The sequence below is a fragment of the Ictidomys tridecemlineatus genome, chromosome 1 (assembly GCF_052094955.1).
Source record: "Ictidomys tridecemlineatus isolate mIctTri1 chromosome 1, mIctTri1.hap1, whole genome shotgun sequence".
In the NCBI taxonomy this organism is placed as follows: Eukaryota; Metazoa; Chordata; class Mammalia; order Rodentia; family Sciuridae; genus Ictidomys; species Ictidomys tridecemlineatus.
The window spans coordinates 24,513,170-24,530,710 of record NC_135477.1 but is presented as its reverse complement, the minus strand read 5'-3'; the positions used below and the strand labels follow the sequence as shown (position 1 = coordinate 24,530,710).

The window sequence follows — 17,541 nt, the reverse complement described above, 5'->3', positions numbered from 1 at the left end:
TTTAATAATTCTCTTCACTATAATGTAAATTGTTAAGAAAATTGTTTTCTTTTAGTGCCTTCTGAAATGTTACCTAATTTTTTCTTTAGCCATTATTGCCAGAATTTCTATCTTCAGATGAAGATAATATAAATTGTTAAGAAAATTGTTTTCTTTTAGTGTCTTCTGGAATGTTACCTAATTTTTTCTTTAGCCATTATTGCCAGAATTTCTATCTTCAGATGAAGATAATATAAATTGTTAAGAAAATTGTTTTCTTTTAGTGTCTTCTGGAATGTTACCTAATTTTTTCTTTAGTCATTATTGCCAGAATTCCTATCTTCATCCCTGTGCCGGTGAAGACAAAGATAAAACTAATCTACAGTTTCTGCAATAGCCATCACTGAACTGCTTACAGAACTTGCACTGAACTGCTTACAGAACTATGTGTCATTTGTATGCATTGTGAACTATCTGTTGGTGCAGCGACTTGTGGTAGTGTTGGGGTATTTTTGCTGATGATTTCATCGGTGGTACAATTTTCCCAAAAGGAGCCGTCAATTGACTTGGTATATCTTCCTCCCTTCTGCTTGTCATGATCATTCAGCTAAAATTTGAGGGTCAACAGAGGTGAGGCAAAGAACCTCACCCCCCCCCCCCCCCCCCCCCCCCCCGCTGAGACCTCTCCACAGGTGTGGCTGTATACTGGACCGGTAGTCAATGACGGGTAAGATCCAATTACAATGGTACCAACCTAAGACAGGAGGCTGACGCCCTGAGGTCAGCTCATCCGAAGACGGGTAAGGACCATATGTATTGGACAACCTAAGGCAGGCACGGTCCATAAGCCACATGCTTGTTGTTTAAACAGAGAGGGGGAGATGTTGAGAGCCACAGCCAAAGGGGCCCCAGCAAACTTCCAGCTGCCAGCAAGCTTCAGACTGCCCCAGCAACATCTAGCTGATTGGCTCCTCTGCAGTGATGTTCATTGGGCTGTTTCCCTGCCCTTCAGACTGCCAGCTGATGATTGGCTCACAGCTGCCCCAGCAACATCTAGCTGATTGGCTCCTCCACGGAGCTGCTCATGGGGTGACTTCTTTGGCTCTGCCCACGCAACCCAGCCAATCGGCCTCAAGAGGAGGAGGATTGTGGGAGGTTGAAAGGCTGGTGTGGGGGAGAGAGGCTTGTGGAAGCCGGTGGTGGCAGTTGGGCTCTGAGGGTTTTTCCCTGGAGCTGTTTTGTTTGGCGTTTGTAGTTCTAAAAATAAAGTTAGTTTCTTTTTGACAAGTGGCTCCTGATTTGTGCCAAGCCAGACTTCGGCAGTCTATAAAATATTAGATATCAATATCTGTTGGAATTTTCCTTTCTGATTTTCATTTGATGTATTGCAAGTGATTATATACTGTAGTTAAGGATTGTTGCTCAACCATCTTCCCTGAAGCAGTAATAGGAAAGCAACCATAGGTTTCTTTGTTGTTTTGTTTTCTTTCTTAAAAAAAGTTTGTATTTGTGTATTATAATGGTGTGTATTAGTAAGATTATTGTTAGAGCAACTTGGGTTTTTATGGATGCCTTGTAGAAGGAATAAGGCCTATGATTTGTATAACTTCTTGTCCTGCTCAGAAAACAGGAGAGGTGTGTGTTTCTTGCCTCAGCAGGCTTATTACATGTCTGCCTTTGTCCAGCCTTAGAACATAGATAAGCTAGAATTCTTGGTTTCTGGCAACCAAGCAGTCCTTCATATTTTTGCTTGGCAAAGTTCTACAGATTTTCATCTGGGTTTGGAATATGACCAATGGCTTTACCCAAAACTACTTCAGGATCCTTTTATTAACATGAAGCCTCATGCTCATGATATGAAGATGTCTTGGTTTAACTTGCTCTGTGGCATTCAGGTTGTTTTGGGGGTTGAGTTAGTATGCACTTCTGTCTGTCTGTCTCTCTTTGTTGAGCCAGAACTTTAAGGCACTTAAATAGATCTATACCCAAACTCAAACAGAGATTAAAAAAAAAAAAAAAAAGTCTTATACGTGCTGTGCTACAAAGCAGCCTTGACTCAAAAGTTCCTGAAAATAAAAATGGCCTTAGGTCTAGAGATTATCTCCTGTCCTTTGAGCCTGTCAATTTGCTGCCTGTTCTGATGATACCCTCTTTCTTCAGATTCCTTGATTGCAAAATAAGATTTCCCCTGGCCCTCAGCTCTATTCTTCTTTAGACTCAGTGGGCCAGATGACGTGAGGGAGGGAACAGTTCCCCAAGGGTAGCTGGGAGCCAAAGCCTAGGAATGTCTCTAGCTTGCTCCCTGTGTGGGCATCTGTTGTGTTGGGAACAGGAGAGAACTTTAAGCTTTCTCCGTCATTTACCTCACGTTACTCTGCTCTCCAAAGCGGAAATCGCAGGCCCTGATTCCACACTCCAGAATACCACTGTCAGCTCCAGTAGAAGCGGCAGACCTCAGTTCTGTTTTTTAATGTTTATTTTTTCTGTATTTATAACTTCTGGTCTTCAGATATATGACCTTCTGTGTCACCATAAAAGTCTTTGGTGCCAAAGACTGTGTGTGTGTGTGTGTGTGTGTGTGTGTGTGTGTGTGTGTGTGTGTGTATTAGAGAGAGAGAGAGAGAGAGAGAGAGAGACTAGGGATTAGACCCAGGAGCACTATATATACCCCTAGCCCTTTTAATTATTTTATTTTGAGATAGGCTCTTGCTAAATTGCCAAGGCCGGCCTCAGCCTCCTTAGTTGCTGAGATTACAGGTGTGTACCACTGAACCCAGACAGAGACTTTTGAGTTTTTGTTCTCCCACTGCTAGCTGTATGACACTGGGCAAATTATATGAATTTGTTGGGTGTGGTGGCTGGTGTGCACCTGTAATCCCAGTGTCTTGGGAGGCAGGAGAATCACAAGTTAGAGGTCAGCCTCAGCAATTTAGTGAGGCCCTAAGCAACTTAGTGAGATCCTGCCTCAAAATAAAAAAAAAGGGCTGGGTATATGGCTTAGTGATTAAGTGTCCCTGGGTTGATTCCCTAGTACAGAAAAACAACAGCAAACAAATCACATGAATTCCATATGCCTCAGTTTCTGCAGCTGAATAGTAAGGATAATAATATTTCATCATAAGATTGTTTCGACATCAAGTGAGTTATTGGTTAGTTAGAATTTCTGGTGTAGAATCTGGCTTATGGTCATGGTCAAAGTTGAATAAATAAGTCTCTTTTTTAATCCTGTCTCAGAATTGAAAGATTAAAAATGTATAGATGGGGCTGGAGATGTGGCTCAAGCAGTAGCGCGCTCGCCTGGCATGGGTGTGGCCCGGGTTCGATCCTCAGCATCACGTACAAAGATGTTGTGTCCACCGAAAACTAAAAACTAAATATTAAAGTGTTTTCTCTCTCTCTCTCTCTCTCTCTCTCTCTCTCTCTCTCTCTCTCTCTCTCAAAAAAAAAAAATATATATATATATATAGAGGGCCTGGAAAAATGTTGTCAAAAGATACTTAAATTGACTAGAGTAAAAAAATGAATCCATGAACATATATGTTGTTTCATTGTGTCTTCTGAAACAGTAAGTTAAACAGTCCAAACAGAAACATTTTCAGCAGGGCTCTAATTGAGGGTTTTCTGCACTAGGTCAGAGGAAGCGGGGTCTGTGAATCTCTAACTCAGACACTGTGTGGGGCCATGAACAGTGGCTAACCTACAGTAGCTTAACAATGTAATCTTCCTTAATTCTAGTTTAGTGTGACTTGCTTTTTTTTTTTTTTTTGGTAGATTCAGCCTTTAATTTAATTTTGCATTGGCAGGTAGATGATTTAAATTATTTGAAGAAGGATTTGTCTTGTCTTTGGCCCATCATGTATGAATCTGGATCACTTACATAAAAGTTTTTTTTTTTTTTTTTTTTTTTAAGGCTAGCAGAAGTGGCTAATGATCATCTTGCTTCTTAAATCCCAAGATGACTTCTTTGTCACTAGGTTGTGGTGATATTTCTAGGGCATGTTAGAAAGTGAACTCACCTTCTTGGGAATATCTGAATTTGCCAGTTCAGCCTCTTTTTCTCCTACTCCCACCCCTGATCTCGTATTCCGTGAAGGTTAGTCAGCAAGGGCTGGGGTGAAGAGAAGTAGGTTAGTGAGAAAAATTGCCAACAGTCACTTTTTTAGAGCATATGATGTGGTAGGTGTAATGTCTCATGTTAAATGCTGCCTTGCACACAGGAAGAAGATAAACCAGTTAATTGCTGATTAGAAACACTGTCTTGAGTAGCATCCATGAAAGGATGATTCAGTAGGGGAAAATCAGGAAATCTGTGATGCAACTGTGATCATTTTGATTGAATTTTTATACTTAAGAAAGTATTCTAGTGATGTTGCAGTTCCACTTCTTCTAAGATCACCCCTAATGAATACTTAGAAATGTGGAAAATTTTTCCATAGCCTATCAAAGCATGTTTTTTTTTTTAATATTTATTTTTTAGGTGTAGATGGACACAACACAATGCCTTTATTTTTATGTGGTGCTGAGGATCGAACCCCGGTCCCACCTGTGCTAGGCGAGCGCTCTACTGCTGAGCCACAATCCCAGCCCTTGTTTTTTTTTTTTTAATCTTTATTTTTATTTGTTTATTTTTATGTGGTGCTGAGGATCGAACCTAGGGTCTCACGCAGGTGAGGCAAACACTCTACCACTGAGCTACAATCCCAGCCCCACAAAGCACGGTTTTCAGGGTGTTTTGATCATGGCAGTATCCCCAGTGCTGAGAACAATGCCTGGCACGTGCTAGGCATTCAGGGGGTGTGGATGTATGAGTGGGTAAACTTATGCCATGGTACATGTGCCAGAGAACTGCAGGTGCTGGTCTGTCTTGTTAGGTCAGTGCAGACCAGAGTTCCCATAGGCGGCCTAGGACATGCTTTCCTCCAGTTCACTTGCCAAAGTTAATAGTGCTGCACGTGTTTTCTGGTTCCCAGTGCTTGCTAGGGAACTGAGGAAATGAGAGGAAGGGGTTGAAAGCTACTTCCCTGGGTAGCTATGCCTTGATGTCCAGCCTTGTCTGTCTAGCAATTTGGCCTGTTGTCAGGGTTATGGGACAGACCATCTTACCACATCTTGAGAATATATTATTTGCTAAAGAATGGATCCTTAGCCCCAGACACCTGCAGAAGCCACCCTTTACACATCAACCTTTTTCTCTTCTCCATAGCAATGAGGCTGCAATCCATTCTTGAGCCTCCAGGAAATGGCTCAGCCAGCGTGGCACATTCGTTTTTTGTCAGAAAAGTCAATCTGACCTCGACATTGTGTGTCTGGCTAGATTCTAATGATCAAAAAGTACTTTTGGCACCTCGCTGTGCTCTAAGTGTTGTGTACTGCTAATTTATTGTCGTAGGTGGGGGTTACAGATACTAATTTGCAGGAATCATTTCTGACTGACATGAGTCATGCCTAGCACAGTGCCACTGCCATGGAGGCCTTTGATAAATATTACTGAAAGAAAATTCTGGGGCTGGGGATGTGGCTCAAGCGGTAGCGCGCTCGCCTGGCATGCGTGCGGCCTGGGTTCGATCCTCAGCACCACATACAAACAAAGATGTTGTGTTCACCGATAACTAAAAAATAAATAAATAAATAAATATTTCAAAAAAAAAAAAGAAAATTCTGCAGAAAATAAAAAGAAAGGTGAGCTACACTTGTTTCAAATCATCTGCAGTCTAAGAAGTTATTGGAAAGTAACTTTGGGTTTACAAAATTCCTCTGAAGACTTCTCCTTGAGATATTTCTTGGCTGGGGACTAGCTCAGGGTATAGCACATGCTTAGCATGTATGTGGCCTAGAGTTCAGTCCCTAGCACTAGGGGGGGAAAACGTCATTTCTGCAAGTCAACATCTAAACATGGACCTCTTATCCTTTCCTTGTGTTGTCTTTGATTAGGATTCAGATCTGGGGAGAGCTACTATGACCTCGATGTTCAAGGGAGGGTAGCCAGGGGAGAGGTGGCTTAGACCACTGCCTAGGAAAAGCCAAATTGGGTGTCCAAGCCCAGGGCCTTTGTGTCTTGGACAGAGCTTGATATTAGAGAACCCTTTTCTCCATGAACTGGGCTTAAGGAAGGAAATACAACAAACCTAATGGGGTGAACTTTTCTGAAACAGGAGTTGGTTTAAATATAGCTGATCTGCTTTACTGGCCACTTGGAGGCTGTCGTGGGACTTGTTGTACCTTTTGTAAGACAAGTGAGGAAAGATGTTGGCACCTGTACATCCTCAGTTTGTTTATGAAATATAAACTCTCCTGTCCAGCGAGGGCTTGAGAGGTCAGAGTCTAACGTAGCAAGGCCTACCTTAGCTGGTAAAGGAGGTACCTCTGCAGCCTGTCACTGCAAATTGTCCCTCCTTTTTGGAGAAAGTTTGGGGCCGCCAGGCTTACTGTGATATTGTTTATTGAACACCGACTCTGGCAAGGGTGAGGGTGGAAAAGTTTATGTGAAACTGACAGTCACTGGGCTTGATTTCTTTCCCAAGAAGGAGAAACAATACCTCGGGAGTTACAGAGTCAATCCTTATTCAGAGAAGTGTCACTCTTTTCAGCTCCCTAGGCTTGATTTATATATACGGAGCCTGCTCCCAGTAAGAAGAGCTGATGGGAGGGGCAGCAGCCCCTCTGTGGGCTCTTCATGGCTTCAGACTGGCATCGGAGGTTGCAGCACTTCCTCCTCAGTATTCCATAGCAGCTGTCTGAAGTTTTTTCTACTGTGCCTGAACTGATGTCATTTCCCTCTTGGCAGACAGCTTGGGCTGTGCTGCGACTGAGATGTCACGAGAAGGTGGGGGTGGGTCGGAGCCAGGCAGTGTTGGGGGGGGCGGTGAGGGGAAAGAAGGGAGCTGCCTGCCTGGTCCCAGGACTCTGTTTACTTTCTCTTTGCTCAGGAAGGCTGGTTAACTGGGAGCACAGAGCAGCCGGCACACCAGGGCCATGCTTATTCCAAGACCTTAACTTTTCAGAGCCCTTTGTTCCAAACGTTAGTGTGGATGATGCTCTTGCAGGATGCCTTTCCTTTTGGGTCTTAGACAGGTAATTGAATGGTTCTACGTGGATTGGGCTGGGGAAGGGAAGAAGGGTGGGAGCTGTTAATTGTACTACTGCTTTAGGGATGGAGGGAATATTTTAGAAGATATCTCGCCGTCCTAACAGGCCAGCTCCCATACAGAAATTTCCAGTCCTTCCTGCTTGCTTGCTTTAGGTGCTCCTGACCTCCAGGCCCCCTGCTCTAGGGCTGCTTAGTTCTGATTTCCATTAGACATATAAAACCATTTGTGAAGCTTTATGGAGGAACAGTTGAAGGGTGAGGCTGGGGACGGGAGAAACAGAAGGGGATTCTTGCTCAAAACTCCCTTTCTTCCCACTCCATTTTGATTGGGCAAATTAGGAGATCCTTTGGTTCTGAAGGGGCTGGGGGAGGGCTGGGGAAGGAGGCGGGTCTGTTTTTGTGTAGGGGAGGCTCTAGAAGGCTTTCTTCCTTTCAAGCATGTGGTCAGGGCTGTGTGGCTGAGGGATGTCCTGGACACCTCAGGGGGATAGGGTGTGGAATTGGCTCCGTTTTGGCCCTATGGACCAGTTTGTAAGGCAAACGGACCCTTGTGGCAGATTTGATTGCTTGTGAGCTGCTGTTTGAAGTAGGGACACCGTAACCTAGTGTGAGTGACAAAACAGCAGCCAGGACCAACTGCTGTCTGCAGAGAACACAGCTGCTGCCAACTATTTGTTCCAGTGCTTCTGAGCGCTGGTCACCCCCACCCCCTCTGTGGTCTGAGAGGCATGGCTGTATTGGAATGTGCAACTGTAAATGGTAGGGCTGTAAGGGTGTGGGGACAGACACACACCCGGACAGGCAGGAAAAGCCACAGATGAGCTCAGCCCACAACCCATGAGGGAAGGCTGGTTGACTCTCTGAGGAAAGTGCTAGGTGAGCAAATCTCTTGATTCACTTGGTTCTTTTAAAAGCAAGCTTCTCTGAAAATCCTCAAACATTCCATTCCTGCCTTTGTTAATTTTCCGTGTTCCTTTGATGCAGCCAATAAAGTGGTGACCCCGATTTGAACACCCCTCTTCCCCTCCAAGAAAGCCGTCCTTTTAACCTGTGGCCAGAGTGAGGAGCCCAGGAGTGTTGAGCGCCGCTGGAGAGAGGGTGGATGAAGCCTCCCATCTGTGTCAGCCCCTGGTGGGAGAGAAGGGCCCGCTTGACAGAGTGGAAAGAGCAGGGCTGGGGAGCCAGAAAGACCTGCATTCATATCCTGGCTTCCCAGGGTCTTGGGTACAAGCTGCTTCCTGCCTCTGAGCCCCACCTTTGAAGTGCAGATAATACTTTTTTATTTTTTTACTTTTTGGTACTGGAGGTTGAACCCAGGGGTGCTTTACCACTGAGCTACATACCTAGTCCCTTTTCTTTTCTTTTCTTTTTTTTAAAGAGAAGAGAGTTAGTTTTTTGTGTTTTTTTTTTTTTAAATATTTATTTTTTATTTTTTGGCGGACACAACATCTTTGTTGGTATGTGGTGCTGAGGATCGAACCCGGGCCGCACGCATGCCAGGCGAGCGCGCTACCGCTTGAGCCACATCCCCAGCCCCCCCTTTTTTTTATTTTCGTGTGTGTGTGTGTGTGTGTGTGTGTGTGTGTGTGTGTGTTTTTCCGAGATTGAACCCAGGGACTTGTGCATGTAAGGCAAGGACTTGTGCATGTAAGGCAAGCACTCTACTAACTGAGCTACATCCCCAGCCCTTATTTTCTATTTGAGATAAGGTCTCTGTATTTTGCTGAGGCTGGCCTTGAATTTGTGATCCTCTTTCCTGAGCCTCTTGAGTCACAGTGTCCAGGCATGTGACACTGTGCCTGGCAATAATAATGCTTTCTTGAAGAGAATTTCATGAAAAAATGTGTATAAAACATTAGCACCTTAGCTGGCAGATAAGAGGCATTTAGTAAACAACTGTTATTTTTAACTACTCATTTCTAAGGGATGCAAGACTTCAGGGATACAGAAAACTAGAAGCTACAGGACTGATCAGTGCTTTTGCAGAGGTGGAAGGTGAGGTGGGCAGGAGCCCACAGGAGTTTGAGTTTGTGCATCTCTTTTGGTGCCTACCATTGTATGTTGACTTAGAATTAGGAGGCTGTGTCTGTCTCTCTCTCTCTCTCTCTCTCTCTCTCTCTCTCTCTCTCTCAAGTTGTAGATAGACACGATACCTTTATTTTATTTATTTATTTTTATGTGGTGCTGAGGATCGAACCCAGTGCCTCACATATGCTAGGCAAGCACTCTACCACTGAGCTACAACCCCAATGCCAAGGGATGCTGTCTCTTATTGTACCGAGATACCATTCATCTTTTATACTGAGTTGGCAAGAAGGTGAGGGCCTGTGTCCAATAACCCCCACTCACCTAAGTGAGAGAATAAAGTAGTTGGTGGCATTAAATTAAAATCCTCAGCAGGTGAATGGAAGGGGTGGTTGTCATGGGAGCATCTTAGAGGCCCAACAGCAGGTGAATCTTGAGGCCTGTTTTTTGAACAATTTCCTGGCAGAAACTTGAATCAGAGGCTCCCTTAAAGGCCCTTCCCACCCTTGTCTCCTGCCTTAAGCCTTTCCTGCATAAACTTGAAGTATTTGGGTTATATAATTTTGTACATTGCTAGTGTTTCTGTGTCTGTTTGTAACCATGTTCTGTATTGGAGTCACACAAAAGCCAGATTCTGGGCTGGGGATATAGCTTAGTGGAGTGCTTGCCTTGCAGCACAAGACCCTAGGTTCAATCCCCAGCACCACCACCAAAAAAAAAAAAAAAAAAAAAAAAGCCAGTTTCGTAAGGATTACCTGGTGATAATTCTGCTTTTTAAAAAATTGTCTCTGTCTATATTCACATTCCCCCCCCCCCCAAATAGGTCTTTCCTTTCATTTATGTTTTCTACCTAATCTGTATAACAGCTCCCTGGCTTACGTGGTAGTGTTATTCTGTTTTTACAGAGGTCCAGGGGAAGGTTTACAGAAGTTAAGCCACTTGCCAAAAGTTGCTCATTAGTTAGAGAAATTAAGGTTTTTTTTTTTTTTTTTAAAAACCTGGGTGTCTTCCAAATCCTGAATATTTCTTGTGGCTTAGACTGTGTTGCCAGTGTTGTGCGAATAGAGTAGGATCACTGTGTTTTTCTCGTTGGGCATATTTATTTCTTACCTGCCCAGATAGGGGATAAGACACTGCTTGCTCTTCATATTGCCATTTGCATTTTACTCTGTGGAAGAATTTCATGCTTGTAGCCACCGCATGGGGACTTTGATCATTTAATGAACATCATTGGACATAAAAGATGGAAAGATAGTTCTTATTTCCAGGGAGCTTATACTGTACTGCAGTTCTCAAAATAATAAAAGTCACCTGAGAGTGGGGCTTATTAAGATGTACATTTTGTAGGTCAGGGGGCAGGGCCCAGGAATGTGCGTTTCTATTATAGTTCCCTAGGTGTTTCTGATCCAGGTTGTTTCTAGCCATGCTTTGAGAGACTCTGGCCTCCAGGACTTAGTGGCATGGGAATAATGACAAACAGTGAGCTGAGACTATAACAGAGAAATGTTTAGGGACTAGGATAGCACAGAGTGGAAAGTATCTAGATCAGGCTGGGTTGGGGATGGACATGGCAGGCCTTCCAGAGAAGGTGATATCTGATCTGAGTCTTGAAGGATGAGTAGGAGTTTACTGGACAGTTGAGCCGGAGAAGAGCATTCCAGACAGATCAGATTGGTTTTTTTGGCCCCTGCAGATGAGAAGGTGAAATTGGCTTCCAGCTATGATTCTTAGTATTGAGTTTGCCTGTGGCCAAGAGAAAGGTCTGGGCTCACAGGTATTGATGCCCTTCACAGACACAGAGAAGGAGGAACAAATTAAGGCCCTTCAGTCTAATAATGAGGGTAGCATGCTTTCACTATCTGTAAAGGGCAAGTGGGCCACAGGTTATATGAATTATTTCATGCAAGGGACAGTGTACATAGAATACTTGGAAGCTCCAGTGTTGACTAAAGAACAGTCTTTTAGAGCTTAGAAGAGCTAAAGTTCAGAAGATAGCATACCCCAAAGGTTTAGCAGGTGACTACCATATACTAAATTGTAGACAGAATATGCAGTTAAGCATGCTGTCCTTTTATTATCTGACAAGATCAGAAATCAGGTTTTGTGGCTAAGAAAGAACCCAGCATGTATAAATAACAGGTATATTACTGATTTTTCAGTGAAGAAGATTGCAACAGCACTGCTGAGTCTGCTGATCCTAGTAAATTTCTAGTTCATGTTCGAGTCAGAAGGCATTGATTTGGTAATGCTAGATGATTCTTATGGTCAGCATTCTACATCTGAAAAGTATTGTACACCTATTCTGTTCAAAGCATGTTGTGGATACAAAGAGGTATAAATGCTCCCCCTGCCCTTGAGGGGTTTACAGTCAGGTAGGGGAAATAGAATAAGTGGACAGGTAATTGGAACATTCAGCAGGTGGTGGCATATGATATTAGAAGGAGATAAAATGCTGTAGGAATTCAGAGGTGTGATGAAATGACCTTATAGCAAATGGCTCTTTCCACAATTCAGCAGTACCAGTTGTTCCACTGTAGGTGTTAAGTGTGTAGAAGGACCAGTGGATATAAGTTCTAGTTGGTATAATGCAGGCTAAATACATCATCAAGACAGCAGTTTATACTTTGGGATGTTGCCTTTCTCTTTAGGCAAGATCTAGATTGTGTATATCTTAAGTTGGGATGATTCTTAATACCTACCCCAGTGGAACTAGGGTAGGTCTGGTATCTCTTAGGATGCTTTGTTCATTTTTCATGATGGGAGGCACAGGGTCCAACTCCTAGCATAAGGGGCTGGTTTTATTTTTATTTATTTATTTATTTATTTTGGTGAGATGGGATCTCATTATATTGCCCAAGTTGGCCTTGAACTCACAATCCTGCCTCTGCCTCCTGAGTAGCTGAGATTATAGGCAGGCACCACTGTGCCCAGCTGCTATTCTTAATTCTTTTTTTTTTTTTTTTTTTTTTGCCTTTTTTCCGTATTTTTATTGGTACACTATAGTTGTACATAATGGTAGGATTCGTTGTTACATTTTTTCTTTCTTTCTTTTTTCTTGAAAGGGTGAACTGGTACCTACAAGCTCTGGATTGGCCTAATGCTGCTGACTAAGGCAAAGCATCTAGAATGGTGAACTTTAGTCACTCCCTGGACATAGAGTGTGGCCTTAGGGTCTCAGAGTACTGACAAAGAGAGCCTTCTATGATGATCCCCAGTTCACTCTGGAGTGTAGGAGCTCCAACCTCTAGTTTAACAGTGAACTACTGAATATTAGCCAGCATTTGCTGGGGCATTTGTTCCTTCGAAGTGACAGCCACCCACAAGGATGGGGGTATTATCTCCTTGTTACCATAAGGAAACTGGAACTTCAGAGGTCTGTGTTGCACCCAGAGCTGACGTGTGGCCTGGTGAGCACTTTGCTTTGGTCTCTCACCTGCAGCCTCTGTCCCCTGCCTGCCTTATGCTCTGCCTTCTGCAGAAGACCAAGTGTTGACTCCCATCACTGTGACATTTCTGTGCTTAGCCTTCCTCCACCAGGTCCAGGACAAATTAAGCAAGATCCTGCTTGGAAAGGAACTAGCTGCCTGTAACACAGCAGACACCAAGGTGACGCTTGTTTGTACTACCAAAGGTTGAGGCCAGAATCCTTATCTGAACTGATTGTAAGAATCCTGTAGGTGACAGCTTCACTGCTGTTCCCTGCTGTCACCTGAAAGTGAGGAAGAAGGATCTTACCCAAGCCTGTTTAAGTTAATTTTTTATTTATTTATTTTTTAAAAAACTTTATTTTTTTTTGAGAGAGAGAGAGAGAGAGAAATTTAATATTTATTTTTTAGTTTTCGGCAGACACAGCATCTTTGTATGTGGTGCTGAGGATCGAACCCGGGCCGCACGCATGCCAGGCGAGCGCGCTACCGCTTGAGCCACAGCCACAGCCCCAGCCCCTTAAGTTAATTTTTGACCCCCAGCCATCTCTGTTGAAAGAGGTTGTGTTTTTAGAGGAACGTGGCTTGTTTTTCATTGTGTCTCTGATGAGAAAGCAATGGACAGGATGGTAACCTGGTGGAAACGAGGACTATATCTGCTGATTTTGAAACTTTTATCTAGGATGGAGCCAAAGAAAACAGTCACTTCCTCCAGTGATATCCCATGAGTTTGACCCACCCCTTCCCACCCCTTTTTCTTGAAGAGGTAAATTTTAGTCCATGAAAACAGAATAATATGGGGCTATTAAAAAGCTGCCATAAAATTTCTTCTCCTGGGCTGGAGTTATAGCTCAGCGGTAGAGAGCTTGCCTTGCTTGCACACGTGAGGCACTGAGTTTGATCCTCAGCATCCCATAAAAATAAATAAAGATATTGTGTCCATCTTAAAAAAAAAAAATTCTTCTCCTGCCCTGTTCCATAGCAGGCAGACAATTCCTTAACTCTCCCTCCCTAGCACTTCTTGCTATTTGAAACAACAAGCTGAAACAGCCTTAAGTGCTGTCCTGCCTTAGCCATTTCTGTGCTCCTCTGTAGCCGTTGCTTCTCTGGTCAGGGTCAACTGAACTTGAATGTTGGACCTCACAAGAGGTTTCTGTTGTTGGTTGCTGGAGATAGTGGTTCAATCTTGGGAGATGACTTCCTTTCAAGTTGTTCTTTCCATCAAAAGAGGGGGAGGGTATCATGTGCTGCTCAGGAGAGAGGAGGACTTTGTAAATGGTTGAGTGTGATGCTGAGTTCTTTTCCTGAAAGTGGTTTAGGATATACTGGTGCTGTGTTAGTCATAAAACGTTGGTTTCTCCTAGGTCTTCCATCAAGGAGGCCAAAATACTTGTTATTGTTTGGTTCTCTTGCTTAACACATTTCCAGGAGCTCCCACTAAACTGTGACGCATGCATGGTCCCAGTCTTGGTTTCAAATACTGGCCAAATTTATCGTGTGGCTTTTTTTCTTTCTCTCTTCTTCTCTCTCTCTTCTTGAACCCAGAGGCTTTTATTTTGAGACAGTGTTGTTGAGGCTAGCCTCAAATTTAGGATCCTCCTGCGTCAGCCTCCTGAGTCAATGGGATTATGGGTGTGTACCATACCTGGCTCACGTGATTTTCATCAAGGATTTGGAATTCTCTGGTTACCTACCAGGCAGTGGCGTGAACACCTGTGACTTCCTTCTCCTCTGGTTGTGGCTCTGGAGCAGGATGGGGAGGTCAGGGTTACATTGGAGTAGATTGCCAACAAAAATGGAATGTGTAATCACTCCTTTGTCTCTGGAGAAGTTCTGGATTTATGGATCAGACTCAAATTGTGCTGGGTTACTGTCACCCTGTTATGGCTTGAGAGCCTTGGTTTGCTATTTGAAACAACAAGCTGAAAAAGCCTTAAGTGCTGTTCTGTCTTAGCCATTTCTGTGCTCCTCTGTAGCCGTTGCTTCTCTGGTCAGGGTCTCACAAGTGATACAAAAACCACACCCCCACAGTTTTAACTGGATGGTCACTTAATACTCTGCTTGTATAGTGTAATTAAGAGGCACAGGAAAGGTTGGGAAGGACTGGTTTCTCTGGGTTATTTGACTCCTTTGTCCCTAGGTCCAGTACTTTCTGAAGGTTTTTTTTTTTTTTTTTTTTTTTTTTTTTTTGTCTTATTTGGTTTGGTTTTCTTCCCTCATAGGCTAATTACCCTTGTGAGACTGACATCAGTCTTGTCCTGGGAGAATGTAGAGTGTGGAGCCCATGAGGCAATCAGGAAACAAGACTAGACAAAACACAATTCTGTGTGAGATTGTATGGTGCAGTTTGGTTAGTGCTTTTAAACTGGGGGCAGTTTTACCCCCTATGTGACAGTTGGCAGTGTCTAGATAGTGTTGGTTATCACACCTGGGTTGGGGGCAATGACTACTGCTCTCTAGTAAAGAGAGCCAAGAATGCCATTAAACATCTTAAAATGTACAGCACAGTCCCCTACAACAGAGAATTGTCTTTGACTCTCTGTGTTAGGACCAAGCGAGAGTCCATGGGGTAGAAACTACTGACATCTGCTGTGCCCAGGGCTGTAAGTCATGGGCCTGAGGGAAGAAGGACCAGGTTGTTTTAATATAGGGAAAATAGGTGGACCTTTACCTGCTACATTCTAAGCCATATGTATTAATTACCTGCCCAGAGATTTAGCATCTTTTTTTGGGGGGGGGTACTAGGGATTGAATCCAGGGACATTTTAATATTTTTTAGTTGTTGATGGAGCTTTATTTTATTTATGTATATGTCGTGCTGAGGATCGAACCCAGTGCCTCACACATGCTAGGCAAGTGCTCTACCACTGACCCCAGCTCAGCCCTTTTTATTTTATTTTGAGAGCATTTCTCTAAGTTGCCTTGACCAACCTCAAACTTATGATCCTTCTGTCTCAGTCTCTCAAGTAGCTAGGATTATAGTGCCATGATGCCTGGTTTGAGATTTAGAATCTTGACATCTTGATTGCCCCTTAATTAGCAGGTGATGACTGGAGTCATTTTTTGTGTGTGGGTTGTGGTGGTGGGGAGGTAGCAGGTAAGACCAATCCCTTCTGGAACTACAGTCTCATCTCTGAGCAATCTGGACAACCACTCCCTAGTCAGCAGGATCTCTCAGTAGACATAGATAAGCTTTACAGCTTGTGGGACAGTTAGGCCACAGTTATTTTAAGAACAGGCCACATTTCTAGCAGGTACCTGTTGCCATAGCTTGGGTTTATTGTGATGTATTTCTGATAGCACACAAAAATCCCCCCTTTTCTGTTTTAATCTTTACATGCAAGGCTTACACTTCAGAAAGTTCTTATATTCTTTAGTTTTTCAGAGTCTTTTGGAGACAACCTGTGTATTCTGAAAACTTCTTTTATATTGTGTATTTGCAGTGAGACTACTTTTAATGTGACCCTTTGTCGAGGTAGAAGTAAACAGTTTTAAGCCAGGTGCAGTGCTACATGCCTCCTAGTGGCTCAGGAGGATCCTGAGTTCAAAGCCAGCCTCAGCAATGGCAAGGAGCTAAGCAACTCAGTGAGACCCTGTCTCTAAATAAAATACAGGGCATATAGCTCAGTTGAGTGTTTGCCTTGCATGCACAAGGCCTTGGGTTCAATCCCCCACACCACAAAACTAACTAACTAAATAAATAAAAGTACAAAAATGGGCTGGGGGTTTGGCTTAGTGATTGAGTGCCCCTGAGTGCAATCCCCAGTCCCTGCAAAAAAAAGTAAACCATTTTCTTGAACAGTGTCGAACATTTTACTGGCCATAAATCTTCAGTTCTGGTCTCTAGACAGTCACACAGGCGAGTCCCATTATGAGATTTCTTTGCTCCCAACAAAAGCCTGCTGTGGTAGGATGGAACTACTGAGGAAGGATGGGCTGGTGAGTCTCCTAAAGTGTATCAGCAACAAATTAACTTGCAACTTTAGTAATTTGGATCCCTTGGAAAATAGTACCTTTTTCTTTCTAGGCAAATAAGTGGGTATTTTATTTGACTAAGAGCCATTTTCAAGATGCAGTTAAGACACTGATGGATTAGAAGCCAGTCACAGAATATGGAACCAAAAGTCAGAAGAGCAGGGTTTTGACAACCTGCCTGAGCCACAGTGTTAGTATCAGTTACCTGGTCCAAATGGGGGGGGGGGTAACATCTTTTTTGACCTTTTGCGGGTCCTAACTGGCAGGGCAGGCTGGAGGTTTGAAAAGCTTGAGCACTCTATAAATGTGAATGACATGAATTAGTTTTATATATATATATATCTGTATATATGTATGTGTGCATATCATTATTGTTCCAACTACATTACTAATCATTTTTTAAAAAGAATGAATTCTTTTGATTAGATGGTGATTACTTTTGAAGGGACAAAGTGAATTTAAATATTTAGAAAGCCTTTCAACAATAAAAATTGAACCATAAGCTTAAAAAAAAAAACACCTAATAGTTGAGTTATTACAGAGTGTCTCAGAGGCAAAGTCCCTGCCTTATCTTTGGCTTTTGTGCTTGTTAGCATCCAGCGTGAAAGTTTAGGATAACCTCCAAACATTGAATTCTCTCCACTTGGATATTAGGTCCAAAAAACTTCCCCTGGCTGTGTGATTGCTCTGAACTTCGATTTCCCATAAAGTGGGGGAATAAAAAACGTGGGTGAAAACACTTTACCTGAGCCAGGTATGGTGACATACGCTTGTAAATCCTAGTAGCCCTGAAACTGAGGCAGAAGAATCACAAGTTCAAGTCTAGCCTTGGCAACTTACAGATACTCTGTCTCAAAATTAAAAATAAAAGGACTGGGGATAAAGCTTAATGGTAGATTGTCCCTGGGTTCAATCCCTAGTACTACAAAAAAGAAAAAAACAAAAAACAAAAAAAACTCTGACCCAATGCTTAATATACACATAGTCACAGGGAGGAAATGCAGTGTGATAGGAGGTCTCCCTGATTATCAAGAGGGGCTCCTCTTTGTA

The 17,541-nt window shown here is 43.2% G+C and overlaps 1 protein-coding gene across 6 annotated transcripts in view; it reads left to right on the top strand.

Annotated features, from left to right (window-relative positions):
• Wbp1l (WW domain binding protein 1 like) overlaps positions 1 to 17,541 on the top strand; it is a 64,069-nt gene that overhangs the window by 20,958 nt on the left and 25,570 nt on the right. Inside the window, exon 1 of one of the 6 annotated variants that reach the window (XM_078017450.1) lies at positions 6,918 to 7,050. The exons of 4 other annotated variants lie outside the window; for them this stretch is intronic. Coding sequence is in view for 1 of the 2 variants with exons in the window: in XM_078017343.1 (XP_077873469.1) it covers positions 7,024 to 7,050 (27 nt within the window). In the remaining variant the exon portion in view is untranslated. Of the gene's footprint in view, positions 1 to 6,917; positions 7,051 to 17,541 lie in introns of those variants that run through there. One more of the 6 variants, XM_078017343.1, reaches the window with a different exon arrangement.